Raw genomic sequence first — 24,285 nt, 5'->3', positions numbered from 1 at the left:
ATTCATAACTTAAAATCCATAACTCCAAAATTAATGGTTCCTGTTCCTATGATTTTATTTTAATAGGTAGATTATTAATATGTATTTTGTTCTTATGTTTGGTGTGATGTTAATTTTGCGTATACCATGTTTGTCTGTATTGCTACGACTAGCGTGAGGTCACGAGTCAGCTGAAGACCAAGTTGGTACCTGGAATCTCAAGTCCCAGGCAAGTTGTGCCCTTGATCACTTCTTTTTACCCACTCATGTTCTAATTAATCATAATGATCTGCATAGGTTAATTTTGATGGGACCCAATAGGTTACCCTAGTTTGACTATCTTTATACCTTGTTCACCAATGAATTTTTGGGTAGTACCTGCTATTGCTTTATGTGGTTTTGGGTATAGAGATACACATTATTATTCATGATTATACTTCTATTATCAGTTGTTATTTACTGTTCATGATAAGATCATTATGTTAATTGGAACATGGAGAACCACCCGGGAAAACAGTGCTACCACAAGGGTTTAATGGGACGCCCTTGGCCAACTAACTAGGAAAGCTAGTGGAAGACTACCTTACCCGAAAGGGACAAGGGCAGTAGAGGAGTGGTCAGTGTAGGGAGGTCCTCGGGTTGATTTTGCTGCGATGGCGGTCAGGCGAGGGATTCCTGCATTGGAGCTTCCTATAAACTGTAGCGGGTTTTCTGAAGCTAGTGGAACTTTGTAAAGGCCTCGTAGTGTTACCCTGTCTCGCCTCCTCGGAAGAGGTGTATGGGATTGGCCGTCTCTTGGCAGATGGGTAACATGACTTGTGGGTAAAGATGTGCAACCCTTTGCAGAGTGTAAAACTGGTATACTAGCCGTGTTCACGGTCATGAGCAGCTCGGACCCTCACATGATTAATTTATGGAACTAAATTCAATTTGTCATATGCATTGCATCGCAGGTGATGTTGTTACTTTTGTTCTACTACTTAATTGGGTTGGTATTTACTTATACTTAGTAATTGCTAATAAAATTTTGACCAACTTTAAAAGCAATGATCAGCTTCAACCATCCTCTTTGGTAAGCCTTACACTTCACGTGAGCTCCCACCTTTGGCGAGTTCATGCACATTATTCCCACAACTTGTTGAGCTATGAACGTATGTGAGCTCACTCTTGCTGTCTCACCCCCCCCCCCACACAGGTCAAGAACATGTACCGCAGGATGATGCGCATGGAGGATGCTGCGATGTGTTCGTGAGAGATCTAGGTCGTCGTCCCCCAGTCAACTTTGGGTTGCTGGACCGTTGTCTCCTTATAATGTAATTATTTATTTATTTTGTACAGAACTCCTGTTATGTAGTAAAGATGTGACATTCGATCATGTGTCATGATTCATCATATGTGTGAGACTTGGTCCCAGCACACCTGGTGATTATGTTCGCGCCCGGGTCTTGGTGCCCCGAAACCCGGGTGTGACAACTCCATTCGAGGCATGGTACGGGAAGAAGCCGGCAGTACACCACCTGAAGACCTTCGGGTGCATTGTCTATGTTAAGAATACGACACCGCACCTGAAGAAGATGGAGGATCGTGGCCGCAAGATGATTTTCGTCGGGTACGAACGCGGGTCTAAGGCATATCGAGCCTACGATCCGGCCACTAAGCGCGCGCACGTGACGCGCGACGTGGTCTTTGATGAGTCCGCCCAGTGGGACTGGTCGGAGGGAGCTAAGACCGGCACTGGCGCGGATCATGGCGGCGACGACACGTTCACCATCCAATTTCAGGTGGTGGCGGGGCAAGGAGGTGTCCAGGCGGGGGCACCGGTGGCTGCTTTGCAGCATATGACGCCACCAGGAACGCCAGGGGAGGCCGGAGTAGCTTCTCCGGGCGTGCAGTTCGCCACACCACCTGCTGCATTAGACGAAGACCTGGACGCCGACCACAACGACAACGCACCACTGCGGTTCCGAATAGTGGAGGACGTCACCGGAGCTGCGTCGCCACCTGGGTACGCTGTGCGCGTACTGTACAGCGAGCAACTCTTTGCAGTGAGTGCGGAGGAGCCTGGGTCGCTTGCACATGCTGGGCAAGACCCGTGCTGGCGACGAGCGATGGAGGAGGAACTGCGCGCCATAGAGGACAACCACACCTGGACACTCACTGAGTTGCCATCTGGGCAGCGAGCCATTGGGCTCAAGTGGGTATTCAAGGTCAAGAAAGATGAACACAGTGCCGTGGTACGGCACAAGGCACGACTCGTCGCAAAAGGCTACGCTCAGCGCCAAGGAATCGACTACGACGAGGTGTTTGCACCGGTCGCTCGCTTGGAAGCGGTGCGGCTGCTGCTGGCGTTGGCAGCGCAGGAGGGATGGCAAGTCCATCACATGGACGTCAAGACGGCGTTCTTGAACGATGACCTCCAGGAGGAGGTGTATGTGCAGCAAGCGCCTGGATTTGCTCAACCTGGCAGGAACACAAGGTATACCGACTACACAAAGCTCTTTATGGTTTGCATCAAGCTCCCCGTGCCTGGAATCAAAAACTGGATGAAAAAATGGGTGTTCTGGGGTTCACTAAATGTCCATCTGAGCATGCTATTTACTGTCGAGGAGAAGGTGCAGAGAGACTAGTTGTAGGTGTCTATGTAGATGATCTGGTGATCACAGGCACTAGCAGCAGCAGCATCCAGACTTTCAAGGCAGAAATGACCAAGGTATTTAAGATGAGTGATCTTGGTTTACTATCATATTACTTGGGCATTGAAGTGAAGCAGGATGAGTTGGGAATTACCCTTTCTCAAGAGAGGTATGCAAATAAGATACTAGATCTAAGTGGTTTTGCAGACTGCAACTCGTGTGATGTACCAATGCAGGCAAAGCTGAAGCTGAGCAGGAAGGATGACAGCCCCTGCGTAGATGCAACAGAATACAGGAGCTTGGTGGGAAAATTGAGGTATCTGGTCAATACCCGACCGAATTAGGCTTTTTCAGTTGGGTATGTGAGTAGATTTATGGAGGAGCCCCACATGGAGCATTTTGCAGCTGTGAAGCAGATTCTCAGATACATAGCTGGAACAAGGAGTTGGGGCCTTTTCTACCCCAGGAAGAATGAAAAGAAAACTGAATTGTTGGGCTTCAGTGACAGTGACCTTGCCGGTGATTTGGATGAGAGGAAGAGCACAACTGGAGTCCTTTTCTTCCTAGGCAACAGTCCAATTAGCTGGCAATCAACAAAGCAAAAGGTAGTGGCATTATCAAGCTATGAGGCTGAATATATATCAGCTGCTACTGCTGCTTGTCAGGCTGTTTGGCTAGCTCGGCTGCTAGCTGAAATTACAGATTCAGTTGTGAGCAAGCCGGTGTTAAGGGTAGACAACAAGTCTGCCATTTCTTTGATAAAAAATCCAGTGCATCATGACCGGTCAAAACATATTGATACAAGATTCCATTTGATCCGGGAGTATGCAAATTCAGGCCAAATTGAAGTGAGGTTCATCAGGACAGAGGATCAGATTGGAGACATCCTAACAAAGCCTCTCGGCAAACTGAAGTTCAGAGAACTGTGCTCCAAAATTGGCATTCAGTCTCTGTAGGTAAATCAGTGCACAAGTCTTAGGAGGAGATTTGTCAAATAATCCTTGTGCCTGTAGTTTGTTTGTCAGTTAGCGTCGCATTGTTATAGGAGCTTTCTGTTAGCCATGCACAAAGGGAGAGCCTGGTCGTGCGATCGTGTGCGCAGTCCGCACGACCGGCGCGTCGCACGCTGTGACTGAGGTGAGTGGGATGGCACTCAACGATGAGGGGCATGGCCTGCAAATCAGGGTGATCGTGCCCCACATTTCTTTTTCCTTTCTTTAAGCGGTAAACTGTCAGGTTGTAAGCTCATGGTCTGTACACGTCTCTTTATATACAGAGAAATAGAGTCAGAAAAGCTGTTGGTTGTTCACAGCACCAAATCAGAGTGTGCCCACTTGTGTTCGTGTGTGTGCGTGAGTCTTTTCTGTGACCAGCAGGGTGAGCTCGCCGGCAACAGGAGGTTGCTTCTCCGGCGAGGTCTGACAATGCAATGGGTCATTGTTCTGCACATTGGGAAGTAATTAAGTAAACTATGCTAAATTCAAACCTCAAAAGGCATGTAACTTCAGAAAATAAGATAGTTTCACGCAATCAGCTTCCTGGGCCTTTTGATTGCAACTTTGATCGACCAATGCTGATGTTCAGAACATTATTTGATCTATTAAGAGATAACTGATTGTGCACAGTGAACAGCTTGTGACAAGATAGCTATTCTCCCATGAGATTGTGAACTTACAAAGTCATCAAGTACTTGAGAAAGAGACGGATCTCCATAGGTTGAGATGATGTACTGAGACAGTGCTGTATTGTGCCAATCATGCTCCTCCGACTCCCTGATTACATGTACATACAAATGGAAATCATAAGATATAACATATACTCATATAGATAACATAACCGTCAATCAACTGATGTAAATGCTACTTTGGTCCATACCCAAGCTTCTGTTACAGTCATGCAGTTTCAACTCACTTTGGGCACGATAAACATTTAATCTTAAATAATATCAAACTGATGATTACATGTACATACAAATGGAAATCATAAGATATAACATATACTCATATAGATAACATAACCGTCAATCAACTGATGTAAATGCTACTTTGGTCCATACCCAAGCTTCTGTTACAGTCATGCAGTTTCAACTCACTTTGGGCACGATAAACATTTAATCTAAATAATATCAAACTGATGGATTGCTCAAGTAAGCATTTTTTTACCTTGATTCATCGCTGGGAAAGCTTATCTGTACTGGCACAGATCCATACTTTATTGCCTTCATCTGCACACAAAGAGAAATAAGAGACACAGCAGTGGGCTAGAAAATAACCACAACAGACTTTTATATTTCCCTTTATGTTTTGTGTCCTGAAATATATATTTGGAAGGTCAACGGGGGAGACAATAGTCCCCAAATCTAATACTCCTACATATCGCTCAAAGTCGTCAGGGTAGCCATGTAACATATAACAACATATAACGACTGAAATAGGAGAGCTGAGATGGTTCTAATAGTAAAGACCACCACCAGTTGATGTACTGCATAAAAGAGGCAAAATTAGGAGTAAAATGCCTGTAGAACTACACAAATACAGAAGCATCAGCTAAAATAAGAGAATAGCGAGATAAGATAATAGGACCTGTTACGTCTTTTTGCACACTAGGAGTGTATCTTTACCCAGTCCATATTTTGTTATTATGGCAAAGACCAGCAAAATATAAGATTCATACTCTGCCTCAGCTCTCCTTACATCATGAATTACATCCACGTTTATGCTGATGTACCTATTTTGTGCCGTACCAATGCGGTGAGCATGATAGCTTTGCGTGCAATAAGCAAGATGTAAATGTGGCACAAGCCAAAAACAGTCCATATTAATAAGGTTTATAACGAATTTCAAATGTAACACATGTGAGCAAGAACGAGAAGAGAAGAAAATTGTAGACTATATACCAATATGACAATACTGCAAAACATAAGTTATCTCGAACTGTTTGCTAGTTAACACAAAATCATTTGGGACGTGCTGTCCTGATGGAATAAAAAACACAGTTAAGAACTATGTCATCAAAACTAAAAGTTGACAATCAAATTCAAACCTTCAGAAGAATGTCCAGTTTAGAGCATCCATCTAGAATGAGCAAAAAAATGTCTCGCCTGGATATTAATATTCAAATTTCAGGAGTTTACTCGTACATAGTAATAACTAAAAGGAAGCTTAGAAGCATGTTATAAATTTATATTGCTCATCATTTTTTACATTAAATCAACTCAAAAGAAACTTCCCCATTCATATGACTAATGGTACCGCTACAACATAAAAGCTTAAGGTGTCCAAACAGTCTATCAAGTATTATATACGAAAGGTTTAGTTAGTGAAGAGAAGTTGCATACTTGGGTAGTATCACCTCCACCAAATTACCCATTTTTGAATCTCACAAGATAAAAACTGACAACATAGGTTGATAATGATCCACATGATGTTATTGAGTAAATTTTACTGTAGATATACACAATATGAAGATGTTTCCTGCATTGAACATAGTCTCAAATATAGCATCAACAAATATGACATCAAAAGACTCAAATCAAATATGCCACTTGACTATTATAAAGTAATTGCAGTTATACTGGGTGAAACATCAGTGGGAAGCATATACAAGTTGCCATGTTTGTGAGTATCTTCAAGCTCACTCACGTGGATATAGCCATATAGGAGTCCAACATAGGCAGGAATAGTGTTACCAGGACACAGGTGTGGGAACCAGAATCTAACACAGTCGCAGGTGATTGGCTCAGCAGGCTCAGAAAATTAGGATTCAGGAATTCTTCTAGTGTTTTGAAAAATACAATAGCATTTTAGTTCTTCAAATATTGAGTACAATCTGAGATTAATCCCTCTTCTTAATGAAATGACATGAAGCTCTCCTGCGTTGTCCGAAAAAAAAATCCAAGATTAATCCCATTGCCTATAAAACAAACTAAAAGGACGCTAAAGATTTACTTGTGTGTTTTACCAAAAGGAAAGGTCCTAGGATTACAGTAAAAGTTCTAGATTAGCTACTGTTTGTGCATAGAACAACCGTCAAAACCAGCATTTAAAGTGATTCTCTCTCTATGGTCACGTGCCTATCCTTGTCGTCTGCCATTTTTCCCCTCTCATGGATAGACTGATCGTTGGATACATGGTCAGTCTGTTGTTATATTGCACCAGCTCTCCTGAGCCGCATTCCTAGGAGACTTTAGAAAATCAGAACAGTTCAGGAAGCACTGCAGAATAATAGGTGGGTGACTGATCTATCTGACAGTCTGCCTGCGGAATTCCTCCTGATTTTTTTTCCTGGTCTGTGATTTATTAACTCGAGAAGTTCAGCTTAAGATGGGGGGACTTGGATGTGCATTGGCTGCCATCAATCGCAGGGGAATATTCAGCAAAGTCGGCTTATGATCGCTTCCTTGCTGGATCAATAAATTTTGAGCCAGCTGAAAAGATTTGGAAGATTTGGGCACCTCTGAGATGCAAACTTCTCGTCTGGTTAGCTTCCCTTAATAAGTGATGGATTCAGTATTTGGTTTATGATGAAAATCAGAAAAGGCACTTTGTATTATGCTTCTATTAGTGACAACTTTCTCTATAAAATCAGATGCTTCTGATATGCTGATCATTCCAGAAACGACTATTGTATCTATCTGCAGGGGTAACTCACTGAATTGTGTTGATTCTAGGGGAATACCTGAAAAAATGCCATGAGAAGATGGAATGTGTAAAAGCATACTGAAAGGTATTTGATGCATGCAGCTTACCACTATAGTTAAGAACAAGAAATGGAAAGTAAAACAATCATATCAACAAGCAGCATAGGATTGCTGAAGTTTAAGAAATTTCACATTATCATCCACATAACCTAATCCTGAAAATGTTGGTAACCGAGACTGCACCTTTTATTTCTGTTTGTAGTACTCGTATTTCCTCGAGAAGCAAATTATTTTCATCCTGCAGTTTCTTCGGCTCCCCCATGGCCATAAGCCGCTGCTTGTTAATGCACAGGATATCTGTAACAGACAATTGTTATCAGCAAGGAACCGAGCAATGTGAAAGAGTGCTTCCAAGGGGAAAATGTGCTACGTTAGATGAAAACTAATAGTTGCAGTATTAAGTTGTGGTCTGATACGGAACACTAACATTAGGTAAAGCAAGGGAAGAGTGAATTACTCCATTGAGCCAGGCTAAAGAGCTCCCCAACATCACCCTCACGTTGCTCATCAAGCAAACCTGGTACCTGGAAACAACAATTAACATGAACCCATGAGCTTCTCAAACCAGCAAATCTTAAAACACGAATTATCTGTGGCGATCTCATCCGTGCCTGATCACTATGTGCTTCGACGCCGTCCAACCTACAAAATCCCCAGCACCTCGACACAGATAAACATCAATAGCTGGTTTGATCCAACTGGAGTGCTACGAAGATCGTAACAGTATAGATATAGCGGGACCCACCTGACGTTACTGGAGCTTCGAGAATCGCCGTGTTCCCCACCCTGAAACACGAATGGGAGGACCGGAACAGCTGAGGAACAGCCACGCATACACGCACGCGCGTGCGCAGCAATTGTGAGAGCGTGGCCGCACGGAGTGGTGCTGGGTGTGGGATTCGAACGCAACTGGAAGAGGGGAAGTAGAAGCACCGGGTTATAAGCACGGGTGGTCGAGCGCGGGCGAAGGGGAAGCAATGTGCCCCGCCGCGCGGATGCGGCAGGCGCCGCCGCCGGAACCGAGGAGTGGCCCCGCGACGCCGCCCGACTACAAGGCGCGGCGTCTCCATTGTTGCCTGATACGCGCGCGGCGCGCCGCACGGTCAAAACTCGACTCGTGCCGCGCCGCCCGTTCGCCTAATCGCCTCTGGGTCCTGGCTATGTGCGCCGCACCTCGCGCGGATTGCCCGGGTGAGCGAGACAAGACCGTGTGCTTCAAATATCCACTGACATTGAGTTTCTACATCTGTAGTCGTCTTTGTATGCTGCTGGATTTTGCACGGACTAAAAGGATCTAAAGGCTTGTTTTGAAGTACCTAATTTTTAGAAAACTGATTTATAAAAACAGAATACTTCTAAACATGTTAGTTTATGTTTCAATGTATAGAAACTAGATTTTTAGTTTTTAAGAAAACAAAAGGCTACCCTACTCAAGCTACAATCTTTTCTTGTTCAGCAAATTACACAGTGATCTTCGTTCGTTTGGTGGAAATTACGATCATTGTAATTTGTAATCGCTCCTGGACCTATGCATGTGATCCATTCGATGTATGTTATGTCCAATTTAAATCTTTAATTATTATTTAAAATTTTGAATTAAAAAATATGAGTTCAATCTATATTTAAAATTGGTAGTAAAGAACAATAAAGCGAATAATTGAATTAATTATTTGTAAAATAGGGTAAGGAAGACTTATCTTTATATACTAAAGTTAGAAACTGGTTTTATTAAAATACAATCAAATACAGAGGATCTCCATCCGTTCGCAGTTGGCACGCACATGGAAGCCCCCGCCCGTCGTCGTTCTGCTCAAGTACCGCCTCCGCTCGCACCATACATTCAACTGTTGCTCAAGTTCGCACACACACGTAAATTTGCTAAAATTATTAATAAAGGTAACATAGAAATTGTTTCTCCCAACCTAAGTTAGACCCGACACCATTCATCGAAGAAAATAAGTTCTAAATGTTTAGTTGAAACGCTTGAGGACTTAGGATATGAAAGTTGGTGGCTTTTTCTTTATTGACAAACATAAAATAGATTGTTTTTTCAAGAACAAAAGGAGGTTTATTTTTTTGCTAAGGATCTATTAAAACTGATAAAGATGGATGGCCAAAGCGATTGCGCCACTATCACATAAAAGGTGTGGTGGCGCTAAGGAATCTTTTACTTAGGGTAGACTTCACAGGATAGAGGCGCCTTCACATTGACTTTATAGATTCTTCTCGTTGCTCGATTTCTGATTCAAAAAACATTATGGTCTAAAAGCAAGTTATGAATGGAGGCTAATTTTTTGTTGGCTTGAGGGACATAGATAATATTATTTGGGACAAGATCTCGATTCAAGATACAAACAATGTTATGACATTCGTCACTGTGATACATGACATTCACGGTGAGTCTTTATATAACTCACTGGTGATGTGATTTGATGGCTCCAATGTTGGAGTATCAATTGGTTTTGATGTTGTAGGAGATTGTTGCAACTGGTACATACTTGTTCTCGAAAATGCCAGTGAGCATGGCGTCAAAACATCAAGAGCAGCTAACAACGGTATGGCCTCCTTTGCCACATACCTGTCAGGTAGGAAAATCTTCATTTGGGCCAGATGAAGGTCAATTGTCAGATCCCTAGTGTCCTGTCCTCCTTATCGTCTACCAGGACCATGGCCCAAACAACGACAAACACGACCATAATGAGCATCACATCCATCATGCACCATGAGAACCGTTGGCGAGCAGTTGCCCTACCGCAGATCGAGGCGTTACTCAAAATTAATACGTTGCACTAAAAGCTCATTTAGTGATACAGGCTCTACTCGTGCATCCATAGCAGAAACCACGGTGTTGAACTTAGTATCAAGACTGGCGAGGATGTACGAAGCAAGTTCTTGGTAGTCAAGCTTCTTCTGTCAAAGGCCATGTCATCCGCCAGAGCCTTCATGCTTCCAAAGAATTCAAACACGGCCGACGCGCACGCGCGTATCTTTCTATGCGCTCGATACAATCGACTACGATAATACGTACGTGAGGATCTCACACGATAGTGACGCTAGTAGGATGTTAAGAACCTACTAGTACTTGATTATCCAACATTCATACTCCGGGTTCAGAGGCTGCTTGGTCGTTTTGTCGTCCACCTTCTCCGCCAAGGTCTCAGCTGGCACTGGTGTCAACGGATCGAGAAGGTGCACACTGCAGAGTATAGATGTGATATCCTGGTTCCAATTGTTGGTGATATCCTGATCTAAGGCTTAATATAATTAATAGAGGTGTATCTTCTTTATCAGAAGCCTGTCTCGAAAGAATGCTCAGGTTAAGCGTGATTGGCCTAAAGATATTTTGGAATGGGTGATCGACCGGAAGGTTTTTTCGGGTGCGCACGAGTGAGGATAAAATGCACACAAAAGACTCATGTTGTTTTGTGTAGATGATCTATGATCTTAGAGAGCTGCCAGGAGTAAGTACTGCTGGCCCGGTGTGGACGGGGTGTTACAAATAGTATCATAGCCGACCCTCGCGGTTTCATGGGCATGTGTGGGCTAGGGGTTCGGGTATATGGCGTATGTGGGCCCTGGAGTTGTCACATGGCATAGCATATGACAACACTGGACATACAGACGTGGCCAAGAGGGGGTTCCTGGCTTGGAGTTGACCGACGAGGACATCAGTCTTCTAAGGGGGGTGGGTTGTGATTTCTTGACCCCAGTGGATGGTGATATTTTGATCCAAGCCTCAATAGAATTAATAGGATACTCATACCAACAAGATGTATCTTCTTTTTCGGAAGTCTGTCTCGAAAGAACGTTCAAGTTAAGCGTGCCTGGTCTAGAGAAATTTTGGGATGGGTTACCGATCGGAAGTTTTATCGGATGCGCACGAGTGAAGACAAAATGCACACAGAAGACTCATGTTAGTTTGTAGGGATGGTCTACAATCCTAAAGGGCTGGCAGAGTAATTACTGTCGGTTTGGGAGTGGACGAGGTGTTACAATAGAGAGGAGCGTGGTTGTTCTTTGCTAGTTTCTCGATGACTAGATATGCAATCAAGGAGGCAACTAGTGACGTGGAGGAACTTGAAGCAGACATTGAACAAATTTCTAGTGAATGAATAAAACATGATATCTTTTAAGGATCACGATTCCATATCAATATAACTGAGAATAACCCTCAGTGTGGCTTATACATGAAGATAACCATCTAGAACACATGGTAAAAATAAGGAATAAGAAAAGGAAAATAAAGCAATAAAAAAACTAATCTAGGTTCTTAGCCTTTCTAGACAAATACGGGAAACCAAATCATACACAATTAGCCTTCCTACAAATATAGGAAACCAACCATACAAAAATCATACACATTTCTTAATACTCGTATGTTGGTTTTTGATAAAATAATTTATGTCTTATTTCCAACCCGTAAGAATGGGAGTGATGGAGAGAAATTAAGAGAGATTTTAACTTGCTAGAAATTTAAATTCATTCAATCTCTTCCCATCCATATTGATTAAGATTAAAACGAATAGGGCCTTTGGTGGAGCGGGTGGATGTAGTTGTACGTGTGTTCTGGAACATGATAATTGTTTGGTTAGTCTTACCATCCATTGATTAGAATGTGGCTGAGGCCAGTTTGCTGGGGCCCTTCAGTGTTTCTTCCTTCCTGATCCCTATTTCTTAAATGTGGCCAATAGTGTATTGTCGTTAGCATAATATAAGATAGGATAAGACGTATGTGTTTCTAACATCGTATGGCTAGCTATAGGTGTACATTTGTGTTGTGCCTAATAGGCCGGCCCAAAGCACATAATTTTTGGCACGGCCCAGATTTGGCACAACCCAACCTAATTGTGTGCCTGGGCCGGCACGGCCCAATATGTGGGCCGTGCTTGGGCCTCAAGTCAAGCCCATGGGCCGGCTTGGCATGGCCCATTTAACTAAGGCACATCGAGGCCCACTAAATATAGACTCGGTATTTAACTAAGGTTCGTCAAAGCTCACATGACCAGCACAACTTAGAGAATCTAGAGCTTTAATAGGCCTTCGAGAACCAATACCTAGATGGGGATAGTGAATAGTGATGATGATTATTGTATATGAATTTTGTATGACTGTATAGTACTCAATTAAACACTGAACAGAGAACTGAATATTATTTCTGAGCTAGTTGTAATATTTTTTCTTTATGACCAAAGGTTTTTAATGTGCATTCACAAAACATCTTAGTTTTATTTTGATCATATATATATTATATACTTTTTGTTTATGTATTGTTGTTGTATATATATAGGCCGATCTGGCACATTAAGGCATTTTGGGTTATTTGGCCGGCCTGGCACACATAACTAATTGTGGGCCGATGACTGGGCACACATGCTGGCACGGCACGACCCATAATTAGATATGTGCTTTTATTGGCCGTGCCTTTGTGGGCCGTGCTTTTGTGGGCCTGTGCCGTGCCGGGCCAGGCCGGCCCACATGTACAGGTATATGGCTAGCTAGGCCTGCAGTGGTGGCTGCCATGTGGTGTGGATCAACAGATGCGATTTTTTCAGCTAACGATCATGTTGATTCACGGTTCAAATTTTCCTTTTCTTTTTTGTCCTGTCTTGCTGATTCACCGTTTATTCCAACGTTTAGGACTAGTCTGGAAACTCCATTTTTCTAAAATATCTATTTTTTAAGAAAAAATAAAATAATTTTCCTTAGAAAAAATCTTTTAGTAAAATGAGGTTCTCAAACAAGTCCTTCCTGCAGAGGTGGTCCGCCAACTGCTGCCATCCGGAGTCGAGATGGGGTTCGTTGGTTCAGCCCCTACCGGAATCCGGGCCTTTGACGAGTGCCAGCCTCTTTGCCGAATGCTTTTTCTCGGACACTCGGCAAAGAAGTCATTGCCGAGAGCCGCATTCGGCAAAGTCCTGCTCTCGGTAACGAGCTCGTTTACCGAGTGCAGGACACTCGGCACAGAAACACAATCGGCAAAGGTGGCGCTCGGCAAAGGGCCGTCGCCCGTCAGCCTTTGTCGAGGGCCGAAGGTCGGCACTCGGCAAAGAGGACTCTTTGCCGAGTGCCAAATATCTGCCACTCGGCAAAGAAGGTCTTTACCGAGTGTTTTTTTAGACACTCGGTAAAACATATTTTTATATTTTTTATTTTGGCAACTAAACTTTTTGTGGTATGTTTCTACACTATGTAGACCTACATGTACCATTTTGGGACAAGTATAACAGTGCTTTCAATAGCTAGTAGATTTAGTTCGTTTATTTGACATGGGGACCCCGCTGACGAATTCTTTGCCGAGTGCTGGCCGGCAGACACTCGGCAAAGGTAACTCCTTTGCCGAGTGTCACCTAGGACACTCGGCAAAGAACCTGATATGGGGACTCCGCTGACGGATTCTTTGCTGAGTGTTGGCTGGCAGACACTCGGCAAAGGTAACTCCTTTGCCGAGTGTCACCTAGGACACTCGGCAAAGACACCGTCTCCGTCACCCGGCGCCGTGACGACTGTTTTTCTTTGCTGAGTATTTCCTGGCACTCGGCGAGAAAAAGTACTCGGCAAAGAAGGCTTTGCCAATGCACTGTGTGCCGAACCCTTTTTGCCGAGTGTTTTTAAGGTTTTGCCGAGTGCTTTCAAGCACCCGGCAAAGCCGTCGATTCCGGTAGTGAGCCCAATATTAGGTTGTCCGCAGTGTTTGCTACCGAGCGCCCCTTTCCCTCCAACTGGGGAAAAATTATGTGTCCCGTATGCAAACATCTTGTTTTACAGTCCCTCACATCCACCACTTGGAGACCCAAAAAAACAGATCAAGATTTGCAATTTAACCCTTTAATAATTTGTTTTTCTTCTATTTATATGGACTACCAGGTGGTGGATGTGAGGGGTTATAAAAGATATACTTTGCATCACGGATGTAAAGAATTTTTTCCCCAACTGGCGGCTACAAGGGCCCTCGTGCCCGCAGCGGCTCCCCCTACGAGGCTCCCTAGCTGGCGGACTTCCTCTCTCTCTCTCCCTCCATTCGTGGCGTGAACCTCTTACACTATTCATTTTTGTAGCCGTGGGCCCACGAATAATTGTTAGTATAAAAAATTGATAGTGGATGAAAAGTAGGTATAGGAAATGATGTTTTATGGTTATAGGGGGAATTTAGAGGGAATCGCTGCGGGAGATGAAAAGTAGGGGGTGAAATGTTGACGATGTGTCACAAAAAATGATATGGGAGAAGAAATTTAGAGATAACCGCTGCGAATAGCCTTATTGCAAGAGCAAAGAAACTATATGTGTATTGTATCTAAGAATAATACGTATTATAGTAATATAAGCAAGAAACTGATCACCATATGCATCCAATGATCCTAGACGTTGATGATCCGCCTGATAATCTAGAAAAAGCATGGATGCGGTTACGCGTCATCCATGACACATATTTATACGCACACATAAACGACGACGGGTCCCTATCTAGCGGCCGTGCTCTCACAGATCAGCACTGTCTCGTTCGGAGCAAGCGTAAAAAGATGAATTTAGAGTCACCAGCTACTTATTACGTAATCACCGCCCAAAGTATATAGACGACGTCGTTGTATTGTTACAGAGAGACAGAAGCGTCGTCGCTGGGCGTTCCCGCGCAGGCTTGTGCAACTGACGATGCGTCTTCGACTAGTGTGCATGAGTTCTAGGAAAGTAGGCCAACGAAACGAAAGTCATCCAAGTGTTTACATGCTCGGTGAGGAATGACAATCATGTTTTAGAAGGGTATCGGTAAAAAATGATGGGTTGTAGCTTATAAGCTTACATTTAGTCTATGAACAAACTTCAATAAATTTTACGATAGAAGAAATTAAAATGATTCATAATCGCTAAATATTATGTAGATGCATTGAGACACGATCGGTAAAGATTCTAATAGTCACGCTCTAGTATCGGAGGAGAAAGGGATATTCTCCATGTTAACATCCAACTAGTAATAAAAATCTGCACGTCAAGTTGTCAGCGCTGCGCCCGCCAGCAAAGCCAAGCAGATGGACAGTGCTAGTATATAGTAGGAACAATTGGATCTATATAGTAATATGATATATACTCTGGGCGGCTGCTAAACTCTCCCAACTTGTCATTTGCATCTGCGACTATTATTTATCACCAAGAATACTAAAGGTGGTTGTTTTGTAGGGACAAATTTTGTCTATCCATTTCATTCCATTTTAGTCCCTAAATTGCTAAATATAAAACTAAAATAGAGTTTTCAAACACCCCTGGTATGACAAGCATGCATATGGTGATAATGAGTTCTAGATTTTACACTAGAAACTTTAAAGATCAAATCAGATTAGAATCGGACCTTATTCCTATTCATTTTAACTAACATTATTTAAAGACTCGACTTTTTGTAAAAGGGACATTTGAATCATGATCTGTTACCACCCCTAACCATACATAATCATCGCGGCTATTCCTTTCCTTATACAGCAAACAAAGTATACCATATTGCTCCTTCGTTCTGAGTGGCATCACCAATATTATGCTTGAATATTGTATAAGTCCAATCATCTTTTTTTATTGTAACCTAACTTAACTTGTTTCTGTAAAATACACGTTAATTATAAAAATATTATATTTTCATTAATCACCAAAATCAAACTAGGATCTAATAAATGTCTTTGTACTATATTTAGGGCAAGTTTAGAAACCTCATTTTTGCTAAGGGAAATTAATTCATTTTTCATTGGAAAAACATAAATCTCTTAATAAAATAGAGTTCCCGAGCTAGTCATTATAAAAAAAAATGTGCTCAGACGAGAAATCAACTAGCTAGAGATCGATTGCTGGCGGCGTGGTCGTGTACCAAATTCATACACGTACGTTGGGTTCTCAAGATATATCACTTGTGAGCCACTCTTTCGAGTGTCTTTGTCCAAAGTAAAAAACAAAGTAATTGCGCGGACGAGGAATCTACGAGAAGTCAATCGCTGGTGTATATACGCCAAGTCCTTGAGACGTGCCAGTTGTGAGGTACTCTTTGTAGAAGAAAAAAACGAAATACGTGCGCGGACGAGAGGTCGATCGCTGGCGGTATGGTAGTGTACCGAATTCGCACACGTACATTGTATTCTTTGGAAGTGTCTCCCGTCCCGAGTGTGGAGCTTGGAAGCGACAAGAGGGTGATTGTTGGAGGTGTGGTAGTGTGCCAAATGCGTGCACGTTCTCCCCGGAGATTGGAGCTGGGAACCGACAACAGAGGTCGATCGTTGGCGCCTAGCTAGCGCCGTGGGTAGTGTAACACATTCGTGCACCTTGCGTGACCAGCCAGGAGGCGCGTCTGTGGTCGTCGTGGACGGGTTTGGATTTTGTTTTTTCCATTCAATTCCGTGGCCGTGGGTTGCCGCGCGGGGTCCCCGAAGCGCAACCTTTTTGGCGTTGCGGTTGCGCCCGGCTGGTCGACTTGATGGGGGCTGTGGGCTGCGGCTCGTCCCACCCACACAGGGCACAGCTAACTCGCCGTAAGCCCCCCACCCCACCCACATGTAGGGGTGGAAACGAGTCGGCTCGCTCATCTAACGAGTCGAGCTCGGCTTGGCTCGTCCATCCGGCGAGCTCGAAAACAAGGCTCGGCTCGGCTCGCTCCTAACTCGCGAGCCGGCTCGCCGAGACAACGAGCCTAAACATAAACGTAAATCTGCTCTCTAAATTATAATATAAAATCCTAAAAATATTTTACATAACGTATTTTAAATTTCTAAAATAGATATATCACTAATATAATATAGAAAATATATTATTTTTGTATAGCAATCTCAAATAACATAAATTAATTGTCCACTTGGTACTAATATTATATGCTAATTATGATTTTATGTAACAAATTATTGTTGGGTCGAGCCACGAGCCAGCTCGCGAGCTGCACCGAGCCGAGCTGGCTCGCTCTTTTCACGAGCCACGAAAACAGGCTCAGCTCGGGCTCGTTCTGAGCGTCGAGCCGGTCGGAGCCGAGCCAAGCTGCTGCGAGCCCGAGGCAGCTCGTCGAGCTCGAGCTTTTTTTCCGGTCCTACACACACACACACCATGACGCCGTCGAACATGCGTCAGTATGACAGAATTAGAGGGGTATACAATAGAGATTTTTTGTACTATTTAATTTTGAATAGCAAAGAAATTCATTTTTATAGATGTGTTCCAATTTCCTAGTTACCAAACTAGTAGGCTGACTCCGTCGGCTTGAATAAAAACTGACTGAGATTTTTCGGTATTCTTGTTGTGACTAGGTTTTATTTGTTTCCTTCTAGAATTATATAATTCAGCTTATGGATTATATAAGCACGATCTGTTTATAAATTATCATAATCTAGGTATACAAATTATATAATGGACCCAATAATTTGTGTTGTTTGTTTATTTCTTAACTTTCTTTAAACTGGATTATAAAATCTAGAGGGTGATTGAATAAACTAATATACCCTTAGACAACAACATATTCTTAAAACTATAAAAAATCGCTTATGAATAGAAGGTTGTGCGCTGCGCACATATGTGCTGTTCTGGTGTGGGGGAGTCGAGGCACAAAGGAGGAGAGGAGAGAAGAAATAAAAGGCTATTAGTTATTTTTGCGTTCTAACCACCAAGAAGAGCTATTCTACCATTTTTTTTTCTCTAAAGAATGACTTTATCAACTGTTTTTCAAGGAAACAAAGATAAAATCAGAAGAAGAAAAAACTGCTTTATCGAAGAATCCATTGTTGAAGCTATTTTAGCTAGAGTTACTCTACCAAACGAGCTCTGTCTCTATATATAATATACTCCGCCTACTAACTGTAGCCATACTCAACTCGTCATTTGCATCTGCTACATTATTCATGCATCACCGAGAATATTAAACTGGCAATCATGGTTCATGCTTACTCATCAGCACGCTTCCTTTCCTTCCTTATACAGCAGACAAAGTTTGCCATATGCTCCGTCGTCCAGTGACGTCACCACCTCTTGATGAATGGATTCAGTATTGTCCGGTCGCCGTTGAGATGGTGAAAATCTATCCCAGAGATCTTATTGAATACGTGCGCGGACGAGGAATCGACAAGAGATGTGGATCGCTGCCTCTGCCTCGCTGCCGCGGCGTGGTGTCTAGTGTACCAAATCCGGACACGTACACGGGGCCTCCGGACTCCGGAGCGTGTCCGGCCGAACGATCACCAGCTCGGCACCCGCGCGCCCGGCCAAATCGCGGCGTACGTGCCGCCTGCTGTCTCCGGCCGAACGATCGCCAGCTCGCGCGCCCGGCCAAAATCGCGGGCGTGCGGCTGGCCTGGCTTGGCCTGGCGCGTGTGGTGTGCGTCCGCCGCCCGGTCTAGTTCTCTGCCTAGTATATATGATCAGCAGCCCGCCACCCGCGCGCGCGCCGGGCCAAATGGCGGCGGCGTCGACGGGCTTGGAACCAGGCCAGAATCCAGCGCGGCCTGGAGCCGGGGGCGCTGCCGCGCGTCCTGGGGCGCTCCGACCCGGTTTTGGATTCAGTGACTAGGTAGGCGGGTGGGAGAGGGGCGCTGCCGCGCCGGAGGCGTTATGGCGTTGCGCGCGCGCGCGCGGCTGTTGGACTGGCTGGCGGCTCGTCGTCCCGTCCAGAACGAACTCGCCGTACGTGCGCGCGCCTGCCCATGGCGGCGTCGGTCGAGCCTGTGCACGTTCCCGTGAGATCCTTCAACGACGACGGCGGCGGTTCGGCCGCGGTCCGGCCTTGGGGCGGCGGAAGCGGCGCCGAACGCTGGTCGGGTGCCTCCGTACTCTGTAGCAAGTCTAGGCTGTCTAGCCAGCTTCAATGCGGAGGTCCGGCTGCTGGACTGTATTGATCTCTAGAGACACGACGAAGAATCACCGTACGTTGCTGGCCATTGCCAAGAACCGCGATATTCATATTGTAATAATAGTAGAACGAGCAGCATACGTCCGTGTCCGTCCGTACCAAGGTTGGCCGGTTGGGTTAAGGCGTCCTCGGGTAATCAAGTCGGGCATGCATCATGCATCCCGAGCCTAACTTTTTTTTGTCTCTTCCCGATCCAGTTTGCAGGCTGCCAATGCCCCACTCATCTGCCCGGCCGCACGTATGTCGCTGCACACGGAGTAGGCTGTTTGTAGACACGAAAGCAGCTAGCAGCAGGTTACCGCCACATTTGGCAGCGCATGCACGCTCACGAGGCAGGTATTCCAACGGCCCTAGTCATGCATGCGTTACGCGAAATTGAAGCCATGTCGTGTGCATGGAATGGACGCACGGATGGATGGACTTTAGCGTGTTTGTGTTCGCGCCAGCAACTTTTCAAAGAACACCATGACACGCAGAATCAGTAGTCATTTTATTTTTTTTCTTAACAGAGACCAAAACAGAAGAAGATGCTGATACGGTTGGAGTCAGTCGAATCATGCATGGTTCATATGATTCATGAACATCATGCAATGCATGCATGTCCCACCCCCTGCAGAGACGCCACGTTGCAATGCATGCAAACCTGACCTGACGTGGTGACGCCCCCCTAATAATTCACTGCCTCATGTGGGCTGTGGGCCATCGGCCATGCTGTCACTTGTCCAGATACGTGTCATCAGTCATTAATCTGCCTGCCCTAAACCCGCGCCCGGTCGCCGGAAACCACGTCTCGCCCAATCTAAAACCCTTTCCCGGGCGGCAATGATACGCATTATATTATCCTAAACGCAAGAATCTTGTAAATTATCTTTTTGATTGAGGGGAATTTTATACATTATGTTAGTTATTTCGACAGGGGGATATCGAATCATTGGGCAAGTACGTAGTGTGTGATTCATCGGAGTCGGGGCATCTTGAATCCTGGATTGTCAGTCAAAATCAACCTCCCTGCCTGTGCCTGCCTCCATCTCCATGCCAAAACAGCAGCAGAGACAGCGTGGAATATTCGGATCCCTTGGGGAGGCTGGGACCCAGTCCCACCACCTGAACAACACGAAGCTGCATTAAAAGGCGTCCGGCGGGTGGAGACCAGAGCAGCGCACAAGCAGCAACGCCAACGCCAACCCAACCCAACCCTAACCCGATCTCACCGAGGACACACAGACACCAGACCACCGGAGCGGACCAAGTACGAGCATGGGCGGCGCCGCGGAGGAGGCGTTGCGGCGGGAGTACGTGGTCGGCGAGGAGATCGGGCGCGGCCGGTTCGGGACGGTCCGCCGCTGCTACGCCGCCGCCACGGGGGAGCCGTTCGCGCTCAAGACGACGCCCAAGGCGGCGCTGCGGGCGGACCCGCTGGACCTGGCGCTGGCGGAGCAGGAGCCCAAGGTGCACCACCTGGCGTCTGCCGCCAGCCGCCACGTGGTCGCGCTGCACGCCGCCTTCGTGGACGCCGACGCCGTGCACCTGGTGCTGGACCTGTGCGCGGGCGGGGACCTGTTCGCGCTCGTCTCCGCGCGGGGCGCGCTCCCGGAGCCCGAGGCGGCGGAGCTGATGGCGCAGCTCGCCGACGCGCTCGCCGGCTGCCACCGCCGCGGGGTCGCGCACCGCGACGTCAAGCCCGACAACCTCCTCTTCGACGCCGCCGCCGGCGGCGCGCTCAGGCTCGGGGACTTCGGCTCCGCCGCCTGGTTCGGGGACGGCAGGCCCATGACGGGGCTGGTCGGGACGCCCTACTACGTCGCGCCCGAGGTGGTGGCCGGCAGGGAGTACACCGAGAAGGTGGACGTCTGGAGCGCCGGGGTCGTGCTCTACATGATGCTCTCCGGGACCGTGCCCTTCTCCGGCGCCACCGCGGGGGAGATCTTCCAGGCCGTGCTCCGCGGGAACCTGCGCTTCCCTCCGCGCGCCTTCGCCGCCGTCTCGCCCGAGGCCAAGGACCTCCTGCGCCGCATGCTCTGCAGGGACGTCTGGCGCAGGCTCTCCGCCGAGCAAGTCCTGAGTAAGCACCAACATCTCGTCTGTCTGTCGCCTGAATTGTCTGCTCATCTTCTTACCCTCCTGTTTCCATCTACCTGCAGGTCACCCATGGATTGTGACTCGCGGCGGAAGTGTGCCTGGCGGTAGACTGGTTTAGATGCTCCGCGCCGCATCCGATGAATCTCCATCCGAAGTGTACATAGTGGCGTCCTCCATCCAATCCAAGAGGAGTAGAGAAGGACCTTTTGCTGTTGATCTCTTCGCTATGGTTCTGGCAAATGATCGTGAATTTGGACACTAGTGCTGTAGTTGGTTACCAGTAGCACGCAGAAAGAAGTAATCGTTAGGCTAAGCAGGGATTTAGGAGGGCTGCCTCTTCCTGGGTTTGCTCTGTTCTGCAGTAATCCTGTGCTCGTCTTAGCTTGTTTGCATTGCAACCCAAACCCATGTATGTGTATAGCACAGCCTTCTTATGGCTGAGGAAGAGACGACTAGCTCTGTTCAGGAGAAAATGCTTCCGGGTTCACTGTGACTGTGAGTTTCTACTGTGTTGGAACCTTGAATGAAATATACATCCTGAATGTGTTAGGCTTCAAACGATTACTCCCTCCGTTTCTTTTTACTTGTTACTGGATAGATGAATTTAATACTAACAAACGACAGGTAAAAAAGATCAGAGGTACTATATGCTTTCGGGTTTGCAGTTTGGCAACGACTTCAAACAGTTTTCATTTTTTTTTTTTGCTGGTTGCTTTTTTAATTGTGAACGGGGAAAGGGTACTACCCACCAATTCATTGATTATTAGGACTGCGATATCAATTGCAAGTTTGCAGTTCGGAAATCAAGTCGCAGTCACATCACTGTTCTGGCTGTCTGGATGCTCGTCGTGTGACAGAATAGCTCGCGCAATTGTACCTGTACATGGAGTGCATTGCTGTGGTTGATGGTTGTTCTAATGGCGAGAAGAAATCACCTGTTTCGCTGCTTAAGTGACTAAATTATATGTCAAATTAATTCTACAGCAACGAGTAAATAAATCAGTATACACAATACACAACATGCGAAAGACGATCTAGCCAAGTTGGTTAGGTGATCCGAGTAGAACTTCTCGTGTCCTGTGTTTACGTGGGAGCGAATTTCAGACTATGTTTAAAAAAATCTTTTCGTCTGTTCCATACCAAAGCACAAGTCTAAGGCTCGGTATGTTTGTGAGAAGGTCTTCTAAATTTAATACTCGTGTACCATATATGTTGGATAGCCTCCATGAACTCTCTTTATGCTCATGTACAATAATATTGCTTGTCAAACAACACACTTCAGATACAAGTCAGGTGGATATTCAAGGAAAAAATACGGAAAATACACATGGCTTCCTCTCTCATGACTCTATTTCAAGAGTGATAAAAAAACAAGCTATTTATGGTGTCTGTCTTGGTCATCTACTATGAAGATTGAAGAGTGAGCCTTTGAGATTTACTTTAAAGTTAGTACAAGACAAATGGGCCTGGTATCGTAAACTCCAACATCGAGTTCACAAGTATATTGCTCTGTTGACAGTGTGACCATGCCGAGATATTAAAACAGCTCGACGATGACGTTGACGACCTGAACTGAACTGAAGGCGTTATTCCGTTGGACGATGCGCCTGTTGCTTCTGAATGTCAAGTTGCTGCGGCTTTCGTTTCAGTGAGCTCCTGTGTTGTGTACTTCCCCGGCTGGTCGTCCCGTCCATTGTTTTCCCGATCCTTTCTGGCTGCTGGTTGGTGCAGGTGCAGCGCAGTGTGTGCAGATGCCGCAGCAGCATGCATATGCCCGGCCCCTCAGTGGCTGCTCACGGTCCGCACCCTGCTCCGCGAAACAACCACCACCCTCCGTCCGCCGTCTACCATAGAAACAGTCGTGTGTCCCGTGACGTGAGCGCCTTTCCCTCTGGCCTCGCGCGTGCAGTGCCTCGCCTCTCGTTTCCATGGCCGCGAAAGCCCCGGACAGCTCCCGATCCATCCATGCATATGCATGTGATCGGCGGACTCAGGGCAAGTTGCTCTCCTGTACGTCTTAGCTTCCGTTTTCTGTTGAACAAAAAGAGTCTGTGGGTGGTGGAGACCCGGGCTGCTGCCAGTGGCCACACCACATCTACCGTCACGTTCATGCCGCCCGCCTTGCGGGCAAAGCAACGCAACACGATTTGACGCCGCCGCTCCTAGCTACTACTCCCTCCGTTTCTTTTTATTTATCGCTGGATAGTGTAAAATTGCACTGTCCAGCGACAAATAAAAAGAAACGGAGGGAGTATTACACATGCATCTGAGAGGGCTAGCTAGCTTTCGGTTCCCATATATATTGTTCGGCACGTGGAACTGCACGCGCAGCGTTAGCTTCTGAATTCTCGAATCTTTCCGTCGTGTCCTGGGCTAATGATTTTCATTTAGCAAAAAGATTAACCAAACGTATAAAATATCATATGTGTTCTGTTAAATCTCATGTGAAACAAAACTGGAGTGGACTATAGTTTTTTTTTGGTTGGGGGGTTCTTTTTATTATTATTATTATGCCTGGAAGACAAATGAGGTTTCTTCGTAATAAGAGTAGGGCGAAAAATAACGTTCAATTATATACAGAATTATAAAGACAAAGGCCCAAGCCAAGTCTATTGGGCCCTCTGGCATCGGGCTCGTCAAAAGGCTCTACCCATAGGTTGGGACAACATAGCCCATGGGTTTTGGCGTGAGTTTTGGCGGGTAACTGCAAATTAATTGGGCTTTTGCGTTCCTGTGGTGTCTCTCTTCCTCTCCAACTCCAATAGGGCACCGCACATGCCGCTGGATTACGACACCGGACAATAATGATCATAAAAATGAAAGAATACAATGGCCCAGCGTTCTGGCTCCCACAGACCCACCCAATATAAAAATACATTTATATTTATAATTATATTTATTTGTGTAAAAGGTCTTTCAGTTTTGATTGCTTTGAGTGATCTCCGCTTCGGAGTCCAGACTGCCCGTCCGTCCTATGTTGGTAGTGGGATCGGATCTGAAAAAAGAAGCGTTTTTTTTTTCTTTTTTCTTCTTTATGCTGCTGC

General features: G+C 45.7%; 2 protein-coding genes and 1 non-coding gene across 31 annotated transcripts; 1 reads left to right on the top strand and 2 right to left on the bottom strand.

Annotated features, from left to right (window-relative positions):
* Positions 1-3,965: 3,965 nt before the first annotated feature.
* LOC103628906 (uncharacterized) lies at positions 3,966-8,572 on the bottom strand. Of its 29 annotated transcripts, none has more exons than XR_004849767.1 (7): positions 8,057-8,563; positions 7,923-7,971; positions 7,769-7,835; positions 7,495-7,608; positions 4,775-4,836; positions 4,288-4,384; positions 3,966-4,054 (listed from the first exon to the last, which is right to left on the bottom strand). XR_004849767.1 is itself a non-coding variant. In XM_020538734.3 (6 exons), exons 1-5 carry the CDS (start codon positions 8,143-8,145, stop codon positions 4,781-4,783), a joined length of 375 nt encoding a protein of 124 aa, XP_020394323.1. In that variant the 5' UTR covers positions 8,146-8,563; the 3' UTR covers positions 4,190-4,384; positions 4,775-4,780. The 29 variants fall into 29 exon arrangements, 2 of the variants coding, with proteins under 2 accessions (XP_020394323.1, XP_035815229.1); XR_004849779.1 differs by lacking the exons at positions 3,966-4,054; positions 7,923-7,971 and adding exons at positions 5,195-5,339; positions 5,655-5,712 and having other exon boundaries at positions 4,190-4,384; positions 5,950-7,608; positions 7,739-7,835; positions 8,057-8,561; XR_004849774.1 differs by lacking the exon at positions 7,923-7,971 and having other exon boundaries at positions 5,195-7,608; positions 7,739-7,835; positions 8,057-8,555.
* A 1,507-nt stretch (positions 8,573-10,079) lies between these two features.
* Positions 10,080-10,218, bottom strand: LOC111589425 (small nucleolar RNA Z247). The gene has a single exon (XR_004849849.1). It is a non-coding gene; the product is annotated as a small nucleolar RNA Z247 (small nucleolar RNA).
* Positions 10,219-20,271: 10,053 nt separating this feature from the next.
* Positions 20,272-21,726, top strand: LOC606483 (phosphoenolpyruvate carboxylase kinase 1). Its single transcript, NM_001158445.2, has 2 exons — positions 20,272-21,224; positions 21,304-21,726. The coding sequence occupies exons 1-2, from the start codon at positions 20,420-20,422 to the stop codon at positions 21,357-21,359; spliced, it is 861 nt and encodes a 286-aa protein (NP_001151917.2). The 5' UTR covers positions 20,272-20,419; the 3' UTR covers positions 21,360-21,726.
* Positions 21,727-24,285: the final 2,559 nt, after the last annotated feature.

This window comes from Zea mays, chromosome 5, assembly GCF_902167145.1.
Source record: "Zea mays cultivar B73 chromosome 5, Zm-B73-REFERENCE-NAM-5.0, whole genome shotgun sequence".
Taxonomy (NCBI): Eukaryota; Viridiplantae; Streptophyta; class Magnoliopsida; order Poales; family Poaceae; genus Zea; species Zea mays.
Note: the sequence above shows the minus strand (reverse complement) of the source record. Positions and strands in the feature narration are given on the sequence as shown.